Here is an 11,718-nt window from a genome sequence, read left to right on the forward strand (position 1 = left end):
ATACGAGCTTTGCAGCAAACATTCTTTACATGTGTGTTCTGAACAAATGGTATTTAGGACCAGGTATTGACAAAGGAATTCCTCACGCAAACTTAAAAAATGTCACATCTGAATATATAGAACAAAGAGAAGGGTTTTTTACTACAGTTTGAAAACACGTTCAGAAATACTCCTTGATTTAACATCCCCCTTTTCTTTGGCTTAAAACATTTGTCTCCTAGAATTGTATCAGGTAGGCCAACATTGCACAGATCATCAAGCACAACCACATGAGCTCTGTATTAAAAGCAGTTTGACCCTCTGGTTGGTATGGAAAATATGTTTAAATGGCACTTCCTCTGAGTGACCTCACATGGCCCTTGTGTATCTGGTCAAGCAGCTTATCACTATTGACTAACCAAACCCTCAAAACAATGTTTTTCATTAGATTCAGGATTGAACTAGTTTAGCCACAAAACACACCTGGAGTGTAAGACTGACTGCATATCCAAATGCAAGAATCAGGGGGACTATATAATGACAAGGAAACGAATGACAGTGCGAGAGAGGAAAGCTGAAAGCGAAGATTAACGCAAGAGAAAAAAGAAAAAAGTCCAAATGGAACTTCAAGGGTCAAAACTGTACTTTGCAGGTAAGTGTGTGTTGTGTATTGGCAGTGTATATTCAGATTGTCAGTGGTTTTACACTATTTATTTATGTCTTTCTGTTCATGTTTTATTTCCTTCTCCCTATTTGATTTTTATTGCTTTATTGTTTCTTTTCAGTGATTGTTTTGATGTGTGTCTTCGTCTCCATCAATGCTGTTGGTTTAAATGATTTACTGGAAAGAGCCTCTCAGCTTTCAGACAAGCTTCACTCCCTCAGCACTTCTCTCACCAATGACCTGGTCAGTACCGAATGTTCCGTTTAATACGCAATTTCAGATAAATTGAAATATGCATTTATTAAATGGACAGTTCACCCCGAAAATAAAATTTATGTCATCATTTACTCACTCACAGATTGTTCCAAACCTGTACACATTTCTTTGTTCTGCTAAACACAAAGGAATATATTCATAAGAATTTCAGTAACCAAACAGATTTCATCCCCCATTGAATACCATAGAATTTATTTTATTTTTTATTTTATTTATTTATTGACTAGCTCTTGATAATGATGCTGACACATACACGTCTGTTTTCTTCCCAGGATTCTCACTTACCTCCTATTGGAAGGATGATGATGCCGCGTCCGTCCATGTGTCACACATCCTCCCTCCAAATTCCCAACGATAAAGATCAAGCCCTAAGAATTCCGGTACAAACACACTTTAATACAGTACATCTACCTTTCTATTTCTGCTTGTCCACAAACAGTGCATTTTATCATGTTTGTTATTGCGATATCGTGGTCACTTTTGTGATTACAGACCCAACAGAGGATACAAAAATTATAGAAAGTAGGCTAATACTGCAGGCTAAAAACATTACTTTTACATTGTGAATATAGCAAACACTGGGAATGATGTTTGATGTTTTGAACTGATAATCTTATAATCTTACATATAAAGGCATAGATGGTTTTATTTATGGGTCAATGACAAATAAGAAAATGTCAGGTGGTGCGACCATATATTAATTTAAAATAATATACATTTAATGTATTTAGCACTGAGTATTTTTCCCCTCATATATAAGAAGTTTAACATAAAATCATGCCAAAATATTTTATTAAGAATTTTATTGAGAAAATTAACATTTATTTCTCAGTTTTGTTCTCTGTTTGTATGTTCGGACGGTCGCACCACCTGACATTTTTGGTCTTTCAAACACCAAAACTCAAAAAATCTATTGAATTTCAATAAAATGAAAAGGGTTTCTTATAAAGGACATATTGTAGATCCATTTGATATATGACATGTATTTATTCAAATTCTTTTTAGGAAAATAATGAATTTGGACACAAAAAATACATGTCACGTCATTGATCCTTATAAGCTTTACTTGATTGTTTCTGCAGGAGGACGAGTTGTTGTCTTTGGCTCGCTCTCTACTGCTGGCGTGGTCCGATCCCCTCGCTCTTCTCTCTTCTGAGGCATCCAGCCTGGAACACCCAGAACGCAACACTATTAACACCAAGACCCAAGAGCTGCAGGATAGCATCAGAAGTCTGGGAACAGGTTTGGAGCATCTCGTTCATAAGGTGGGTCTCAATATATTCATATTCATTCAATATCAAATATCAAAATTTGAACAATAAAAAATCTTATTAAAAAAAGGCTGATCTGATTTTCTACCTAGATGTTCATCTTTCCTATTGTCCCTGTTTTCTTTCTCTTCAGATGGGCTCATCTTCAGATGACCTGTCCAATCTACCTTTTAACACAAACAGTCTCGGTCAGGATAAGACCTCTCAGCTTGTGAACTTCCATTTCTTGCTGTCCTGCTTCCGCAGGGACTCGCACAAAATTGACAGTTTCCTTAAAGTTCTTCGCTGCCGGGCAGCTAAGAGACCTGAGATGTGCTAAAGAGACAGGGGCTGCACTGTCTCTGCCAATCTCTTTCCATTATAAAGAGCCATCTGGAATGTTCTTTATCATGTCATGCCAAAGCCTCTGTTTATTTCTAATCTGTAGATATCTGAATAACGCTCCTATATACTTGAATAAATAACCAGGCCAGTGGAAATGAAGATTTTTGGTCCCTAAAGATAAAAAAACGAAATAAAGGCATTCAGATGAGTTAGATATAGAAAGGCCTTCAGGGATGCTGTATAATAAATAAAAATATACAGAGAAATATCTCAGATAAGCATCTATGTTGAAATGTTTGACTATAGATTGATAGGACATTTTTATATTGGGTATTGAAAATGTATTTATTGAGGATGTATTGATATAATGTAGGATCTTTCACAAGTTTATTTTAACATTTTAACTTCTGCAATGCAATATGTGTTTAGTTTTTGCGCCAATGTCAATAAATTTCTATCACGCAGATTTATGTTGTTTTTCTGGATGCCTAATTTGACACACAAATCATGAACACCTTTAAATAACAGATTTTATTCCTAGTTTTGTCAATCATTGCAGCACACACACTCAGTGCAACAAAACTATTGTAATAAATTATTTTATACAACTCTAAATATATAAGGCTATATTATTCAACATCAATTATGAATTAGTCCCCCAAAACTGCAGTTTTATTTCTTTGGGGTGCTTTCACACAAGTTGGAAATAGAACTAGGAAACTACACAAATCGAAACATTTCTCCAAATTACAGCTGGCTTAAATCTTTAAGTCAAATAAAATTAGCTTGGTCAATTTAACTTTGTATTGAACAGACTTGCGTACAACTAGTTATTTTTAAGTCAGTTCAATATGGTTCAAGTAATTTAAGAAAAGCTACTTTAACTTTATTTGATGAAGCCGTTTAACTAAAGTTTTTGTTACATGTCTATAAAGAGCATTACATGCAATTAGTGCATACACAATATCATGGACATGGTTCTCTTTTTACTCCACCAGGTGCGACTAGAATCCAAATATTGGAGTAAATAATTTAAATTAGTTTGCATTTGAACTAGTTTTTAGCACATTATGGTAAAAAATCTGGACATTGGGTAATAGAACAGCCAACAACTGCAGAGGACACAGTAGTGCAGTTTTTCGTCTGCACTGCCCAAACATTGTGGGCACACAGGTTTCCCACTATTCAGACAAAAGGACGAAAACTATCAAGCACTGCAACCCGTTCATTTTTATAAAAAAACCAATGAACATTCAGATTTATTGTTTTTATTTCAAAAAAGAAAAATAAAATTACATTGCCAAGTGGACAAATGCCTGCCTGGTAATAACCCGTGCTAAACACAACATGTGATCTTACATCCTTTTTGAAAAGAAATAAACAATAGTACACAAAAACATGAAAAAGAATGAATGACATGGAAAAATGTTAAGTTGCTCAAACAGCAAAAGTTACATCCTTCACCTAAAGGGAGATTTTACTCTGAAGATTTTCTAAGTGGAGTTAAATTGTAGATCTGGGTCTGAGCAACTTAGTTTTAAGTGCAAAAGAGCAGCAGATAAGCTTCACCCAAACAAGTAATTTATTGAAAAGTTGAGATTAAAAAGGTCATCAGATTTAAAACAGTGCTCATTAACATCACCTATACAAGAGGTTACTAGGCTTCCTCATCCATAATACAGTTTTATGATCATGACAAGATATGATCATGTCACTGCCACTAATGTACAAAAAAAATGCATTTATATAAATGGAACAGATGAGGACACAGAAGCACTTGCTGAATTAAAACATTACTCCAAAAAAGACAAAAACAGTGATTTATGAAGGTGTCCTCAACTGACGGTCTAAAAGAACAGTTTCCATACTCTCCACAACTGACCCAAATGTACACATCAGAACTACAAAATGATATGTGCTCATTCAAATAAACCAATGGGCTTCTATTCACAGAAAAAAAAAACATGAAAATAGGTTTTACCTACAAGATGCTGGCTTCAACAGATGGAATTACAAAAACAAACACCTTTACATATATCTTACAGTGACCAACACAGAAAACATGTTAGCATAGCAGGGAAACTGACACAGCAGACATTTGTGATTCCTATGACATGAAGAAAAAACCTGCATACACAGAACTTGGATAGCATGTCATCATAGACACTTCTTACAACAGACGCTGACCTGGGACAGACAAAAGAGAGCAGCTGTATGTGTGCATGCGTGTACATGAGCCCGCCGGAGCATATCCAAGACAAATTTCACATCTACAATTTGGAAAAAGGGCCAAAACTGTGCAAAAAAAATGTAATTGCACAGTAAAAAATTGCCATGGCGAGTCACCACTGGTGCATTCTTAGCATACAAAAATTAATGTTTATTAAAAAATGGTCAAGAACTCAGAAATACTCCACCTCAGACAATTCCACAAAATAGACAGCCTGTTGTGGAAAAACAGTCCTGGTCACCCACAAACATCAGCTGCTCTCAGAGTTGCCTCAAACACAAATGGACGCAAATGGAATCTAACGCATTCGGTATTCTGATGTCTTGGACACCTCACAGAGTTGACCCTTGAAGTCAATGTCGACATTAAAGTCAAGGTCCCTCTGAAAAACAAATGAATTATGGTTAGGAATATGGACCATTTGAAGGCAGTAAACCACCACAAACCCTTTTCCTAAATGCAGAAAATTGTAAGCATAAATTAATAAAACATCTCTGATTGGACAAGGAGCACAAAACTAAAATGTAGAAATATCAAAAATGCATATGCATGTCTTACATTATTCTTGACATTGGGTTTCATGCTGATGGTACCAAAGATCTCCTCTCCGGTTTTCACCGTCAGATAGTCATCAAGGTAGAACACAGTCTGCTTCCAGTGAGTGTAAGGAGACTCTGGGCCTACGAGAAAACGAGTTTATTCTCTTGTTCAACTGGACTTGTCTGCAAATGAAATATGCGAGCCAAGCAAAGACCGAACTAAAAAGTAAAAGACTCACTAGTGGAGAAGCCAGTCCTCTTGTGGCAGCGAGTGAACTCAATGTTGAAGTAAGTTACCAGAGCATGAATGTAGTCATTCCTTTTCACCTGGAGGCAAAAGGGGGACGTAAAGGACAGGTCGTCTATCTTCACGGTGTAGATGTCCACCTCCTAATGCAAAAAATGGGTTTAATGAAAAAGCAGGGGGTTATGTGACGATTGCTTCTTTAATTGACATGCACCAAAACATTGCCTTGCAAATATTTATAAAACACTGAAAGCTAACCTTGATGAGGCAGGCAGTACTAACAAGTTGTTTGGGGTCAACAACATCCACTAGTGGCTCCTTAATGGCCACTTCCTTTATACAGGACATATCAAAGCCATAAACATTCTCCCACCCTGGAACAAAACAAAAATACATTAGGGGAAGAAAAACAAATAGTCATGTCAGAAAACACTACAGAGGCCTTGAGCATGTAGTAAGAATCGTTCACACGTACAGTGAATTTTGTAGTCCTTGTATTGTCGGTCCTCGATAGCAGTGACATAGAGCGTGGCTCTGTCAGGGAAAATCAGACCATCGGGTTTCTGAAAGAGAGGTCACCAGGCAACATGAACGAAAAGAACTACAACTGAATGATTACATAGACACCCAAGATTTCAAAACATTAGCAAAAACCCACCAGCCATTTGTCCCTTGCATAAATGACGGTGTTAAGCATGGACTCATAGAACAGACAATAGCCCATCCACTCAGAGATGATAATGTCTACTTTCTCCTCCGGAAGCTCAACCTCCTCCACCTTTCCTTTAATGATTGTAACAACTGGACAGAAAAAGAGGTTTAAGGTTCATGCCGTGCCAAACAACAAATGAAGGGGATACTTTAATATCAAATCAAAATTTCCCATGTTTTACTCTAGGCATCCTAACTGAGTATGGTTTTTTGAAGAATAATGCAGTGAGAGTTAGAATACCACATATCATTTTACTTCCAAGCGGTAGAATGGGAGCGAATGGGTGTTGACTTTTTGAAGCTCCAAAGAATGCATCCTTCCATCGATTAAAGACCTGCTCAACACGGCCCAGCATTGATTCGCTTCGGAAGACCCATGTTTAAGCTAAATATCCATATTGTCAGCATTATGATTGTTAATGAATAACTGCAGCCATCTCTGGAATGCGCGTGAACCAGATCTTTGATCGATGGATGCCGTTTTTGGACCTTCAAAAAGTCAACACCCACTCTACCGCTTGGAAGCAAAATTATACGTGGTATTATAACTGACTACATTCCTCGTCAAGCAGAACACATTCAGTTAGGATGCCTTAAGGGCGAGTCAAACATCTGGAATTTTTTTAATTTGATAGTGATGTATACCTATAAAGACAAGCTAAATCAGTCCAGCTAATAAAACGTTTTTGTAAGCTTGTGTTAATGACCCCATCCCCCCACTACAGTCTGGAAGGAGTTTCTTACTGTGATCCAACTTGTTGGCCTTCACGATCTTCACGGCATAGTCTGATATACTGCTGCACTCAATCTGTAAAGCAAATGACCAAAATAAATCCAAGTTGCAGGGGAACATTACAAAAGCCCAGTATGATCGGGTATGGGCAGGTACCTCATTCACACTAAACGATCCATTATCCATTTGAAAACTCAACTGCAGTTTAGGACAAAGGGCTGACATTTACATGCACATAATGCCCACACTCACCCCAATAACTTTCTTTGCTCCAGCTTTGGCTGCAAACATGCAAAGGATCCCAGTTCCACTTCCCACATCCAGTACCACCTTATCCTTAAAGAGATGCTTGTTATGGAACATGGAGTTTCTATATGTCAGAGTACGAACTTCATCCTTCAGCATTTCCTGTGGTCACAAAAGTGATTTCATAGTTATAAAGTGAACTCAATTCAAACCGCTTTTACAAAAATTGTAAATTGTAAGTATTCATTGGGCACAATTATTATCCAAAAAAGCTAAACCTCATGAATTCCGAAGTGTGCATAGGAATCAAAGTAGTAGTCTTTGGATGTCATGTCTTCTGCTGCAGGTTTCACTGCGCTTTCTCCCTGGGACACCTTTAGAGAGAAAGGGAGGGAAAAAGACAAGTGAGCACAATAAAAAAAGAAGCCCGAAATTAATCGTTATTACAGATTTTTTTTAAAACCTGTCTTCCAACAAAGTTACATATTCAGTTTTATGGTTAATTTGCATTTTATTTTAATTTGCTCGTTAACACCCAACGATTCACCACCCTAATAAAAACCTACAACAACAAATGTCAAGTTAAAACTAGGCCGAACATGTGGCAGAAAAACACCTTTGGTCAACAAAAAGTTCACACTCCTTAGGTCTGTAAGATCCCAGAAAAGTATTGCCCTCAAACCAGTTATAAAGTCTGCAAGACTTTTGTTTAATAAGCCATAAAAATCGTAACAACATCAACATGAATAAACACCAGATCAGCTCAAAGACTCAAACTTTTGATTTTCATCCATGTGGCTATAATGTGGTAGCACGAGGAAAAAACTTGGCCATACCGCCAAATTAAGCAGGTAGTATTTTGGCAAATAATCGATTAAGGTAAACGTATTTAGTTTGCTAAACTTAAACAACTAAGAAAATAATAAAAAGTATATTTCCATGAATGTGAGATGTGGTGTTCAGTCCCATGCGGTCTCTAACAATAAACCATTCAATCCCAATTAGCTTTTCACTCAGCCAGCGTGCTTTCTTAAATGACCCTCGTGGAAACTGAACATGGAGCTAACATTAGCTAGTATGATTTAGAGAATAAGACCCAATACCGAAGGTTAAAACTAACATTTATAACTAATTTCTTTTTAGCCGTTTAGCACTAGCACACACGTGGTCAGGAATGAATGAATTATCAGCGGCAGGCTAAAATGGATGCTCAAGTGGAGTCTGCGACTGTGCGCACATTTTTGCCACCTGACGATAACTGCGTACGCAGCAAGCAAATCTGTTCAACGCATTTACGTCTCATAACCAGGACATCAGAAACAAATTCGCCTTACGATTCTCCTCATTTAACTCGTCAAAGGATGGTTGAGCTATCATGGGCCAAATGGCCGTACAGTGCGCTAGCTTACCTCCATTCTGTCCGTGGTCTCCGCCATTTCGACGATAAACTAGATTCCGCTACGACTGCAGCACGTATCTTGTAAAACACGCTTGTTTTGTTCCCGCCTCTTTTGTGCTGCTTGATTATCTGATTGGGCCACAATCATGTGGTTTTTAAAGGCACCCGCCCTTCTCATGAAACACTCCGTTATAGGCTTAACTTTACTGCATTTTCCCACTGTTTAGAAACGTGACTTTCATTGGACAAAAATATTACAGGTTAAACGTTTAATGATGGGGACGCTCAAATATGACGTGTTTTTGTACGCAAACCCGGAAGTGAGTTAGCGTTTTTTCAATGGGTTTTTGGTAAATTGCCCGAATTAAGGTCTGTGTTACAAAACCTCTAAATATTTTCACGTTTAATTATATGACATTAAACACCGAATAAATAATTTTGATTTTTAAAGCCTTATTGTGTATGAAAGAGGCGGCTGCTAACAGTTTCTAAAAGTGACCGGGACGTTAGACGTCATCGCGCATATAAAGCGCACAAATAATGCAACTTGGACAAACGTGTCTTAAAGTAAAACGTAGATGCGGATTCATTCACGGAGTCATTACTTTCCAGGGAACACATTTTTAATAAAGTTTGAAAGAGTTGTCGAGAGGATTGGTGGTGGTGACGTTGATATCGGGCGACGTTAAGGGTAGTCTGTTCATAGCATATGTGTGAGCTTTTTAATTCTGCCGATTGTATTTCGACAAATTTGGTTTTCATTTGTAAAGATTATCTTAATAGACAAAACGTGTAAACATCATAAACCGTTGTAAATCACAGAGCTTATCTTTTGCGATCTTTACAAAGTATTTGGAAAAAGTGCATAAGCTTTCGGTCAAGGGAACCAGCGCGGCGCTTACTTCCGGGTTAGCCCAGAAAATACGTCATTCGGAGGGACTAGATTGTTAATTGTTAAAATAAGCTAATTTCGGTACTATGCATAGTTATCATTCTTAAATACGAAATTATTTGATCCAAACAAAATCGAAATGTAAGGCTGGGTTAACATGCAAAGTAAACGAGTATTTGAGAAAACTGAAGATACACTGACTGTAAATATCCCTATCATCAGACAGGTCCACAGTTATATGTCCTAAGTATTAAAGCACTTCACATACTTTAAGGACAGTACCAGAAAGAGAGAAATCGAGAAATAACAATTTCCCATTCTCTTTAGTTGTAACAATCATGGGCGCCGTAAAGGGGTGGAAGGTTAGGACGATTCTAAGGGCCCAGGCTGATTTAGGGCCCAGAAGAGCAGACCCCCTTTTTATTTTCCTATTTGTAGGGGGCCCAGAAATTTTGGTTTCCATAGGGCCCAGAATTTCTGGCGGCACCCCTGGTAACAATCATAATGTTAATTTTCTTTACATTATATTTAATATCATTTTCTAGTGGTTCTCAACCAGGGGGCAAGCCTGCAGGTGGGGCACGACAGTTCCCCGAAACCCTTTTTTAGGCTTTTAGGCTGAAGCTTAATATCTACAAAATAGGCAAACGTCCACTCAGGAAGCAGCAGCAATTACCTCTACATCATCCTAAGAAACAGGTAGATCGTATAAGTATGTTATTTCAGAATAAGCGCAAGTCTCTCTCACTCCCAATGAGTTTAGAGTGCGCGTGAAGGGAGCAGCGTCTAAATAAAGTGGCTTTTCATATATTTCCGAACTTTGACTGCTGTTTAAAGCTGTTGACAGTTATTAAAAGATGTAAAGCACTATTTTCGACAGTCAAATGACACCACACCACTTCTGTATTATAAACAGTGTTGGGTAAGTTACTCTGAAAAGGTAATTAATTACTAGTTACTAATTACATATTCAATAGTGTAATTAGATTACTGTACATTACTCTATCCAAACGAATTTACTTACTTTTTCTACTTACTTTCTATATCATAAATCAACCTTGATTTGTTAAGGACAGACATGAAACTGATATTTTGATTCACTCAAATAAATTATATAAAAGTAGTATTATTAACTGACCCAAGTTTTACAAATGTGAGAATTATACATTAAAGCACAGATTTTAAAATTAGACTTTGAATTTGGATGTCATTTTCACTTTTGCACACACAAATATTACACACAGTATTTAGTTCAATTTCATCAGAAGTAACTGTAAATTAGAGAAAAAAATTGAGCTATCCCTTACTTTACTTGTTCGAGGTTAAAGTAATTAAGTTACAGTAACTCATTACTTAGTAACGGTTACACCCAACACTGATTATAAACTGCAAATAAACTCTCACTCATGTTAAAATCAATGATACGCACACCTTTCTCGTGATCTGGCAGATTAATGCTTTTGGGGTAATCCCCAAAATATTACAAAGTTTTAATGGTTTTAATGCAAAAAGCTAATGGTTCACAATGGTATTTTAATGGAAACCATTGATTTCTGTGATGGTTTCTTTTTTTTATCAGCAGGGTTGTCACATTTATAATCTGATCTATTGTGATCAATCTGTCATATACAGGTTTTTACACATTATTTTATCTATCCTCAATGTACAGCATGGGGTGGTGGGGAGGGGGGGGGGTGCCAATTCTTCAAATGGGTTTACAGGGGGGCACTTCCATGAAAAAATTGAGTGCACCATATTGAGAGGAAGTCATCAGTAACTGTTGAAGACCACCACTGGGGCAAAAATGGGCAAAAAATCCACAAACCGTATGAAAACATCAAATAGTTAATAGTGATGTTACCCACCCTACAACCTGGTCCAAAACTGTTTAGCAGCTTGAATAAATCCTCCATAATAATATTAAAAAGAAAGGGAGACAAAATGCTTCGTTACATCACATTACATGGTTCAGACATGATTACCCCATTTTACAATGCGCTTACCAAAAAGCCAGAATTATCACTAAAGATTAAGAAACTCCTCTATCATATAACTTGTAAAACAGTTTGTCATGTTTTACAAGATCAAAGGGCTTTGGAAGCATCAATAAAATACATAAAATTGTGGAATTATGCCTGTTATACAAATCTAACATCTCCTTTCATGCACAAATACACAAATATGTGCCATGTTTCGGCTTAAAATCA

The 11,718-nt window shown here is 37.0% G+C and overlaps 2 protein-coding genes across 2 annotated transcripts; one reads left to right on the forward strand and one right to left on the reverse strand.

Moving 5' to 3' along the window:
* Nucleotides 1–592: 592 nt before the first annotated feature.
* prl (prolactin) lies at nt 593–2,509 on the forward strand. The gene is made up of 5 exons (XM_056753105.1): nt 593–631; nt 765–886; nt 1,192–1,299; nt 2,002–2,184; nt 2,324–2,509. The coding sequence occupies exons 1-5, from the start codon at nt 598–600 to the stop codon at nt 2,507–2,509; spliced, it is 633 nt and encodes a 210-aa protein (XP_056609083.1). The 5' UTR covers nt 593–597.
* Nucleotides 2,510–3,766: 1,257 nt separating this feature from the next.
* prmt1 (protein arginine methyltransferase 1) lies at nt 3,767–8,783 on the reverse strand. The gene is made up of 10 exons (XM_056753900.1): nt 8,630–8,783; nt 7,499–7,594; nt 7,227–7,382; nt 6,986–7,049; nt 6,189–6,331; nt 6,006–6,093; nt 5,789–5,904; nt 5,523–5,673; nt 5,303–5,424; nt 3,767–5,126 (listed from the first exon to the last, which is right to left on the reverse strand). Exons 1-10 carry the CDS (start codon nt 8,654–8,656, stop codon nt 5,043–5,045), a joined length of 1,047 nt encoding a protein of 348 aa, XP_056609878.1. The 5' UTR covers nt 8,657–8,783; the 3' UTR covers nt 3,767–5,042.
* Between the last annotated feature and the right edge of the window lie 2,935 nt (nt 8,784–11,718).

This window comes from Triplophysa dalaica, chromosome 7 (assembly GCF_015846415.1).
Source record: "Triplophysa dalaica isolate WHDGS20190420 chromosome 7, ASM1584641v1, whole genome shotgun sequence".
NCBI classification, from domain to species: Eukaryota; Metazoa; Chordata; class Actinopteri; order Cypriniformes; family Nemacheilidae; genus Triplophysa; species Triplophysa dalaica.

Excerpts from the sequence above, each read along its gene's own strand:
- prl (XM_056753105.1), top strand. The coding sequence starts at position 598 with ATGGAACTTCAAGGGTCAAAACTGTACTTTGCAG. Across the intron at positions 1,300-2,001 it reads ATCAAGCCCTAAGAATTCCG|GAGGACGAGTTGTTGTCTTT; the intron begins GTACAAACACAC and ends TTGTTTCTGCAG. Across the intron at positions 2,185-2,323 it reads TGGAGCATCTCGTTCATAAG|ATGGGCTCATCTTCAGATGA; the intron begins GTGGGTCTCAAT and ends CTTTCTCTTCAG.
- prmt1 (XM_056753900.1), bottom strand. The coding sequence starts at position 8,656 with ATGGCGGAGACCACGGACAGAATGGAG. Across the intron at positions 7,595-8,629 it reads AGACCACGGACAGAATGGAG|GTGTCCCAGGGAGAAAGCGC; the intron begins GTAAGCTAGCGC and ends TTCTCTCTAAAG. Across the intron at positions 5,905-6,005 it reads CAAGGACTACAAAATTCACT|GGTGGGAGAATGTTTATGGC; the intron begins GTACGTGTGAAC and ends GTTTTGTTCCAG.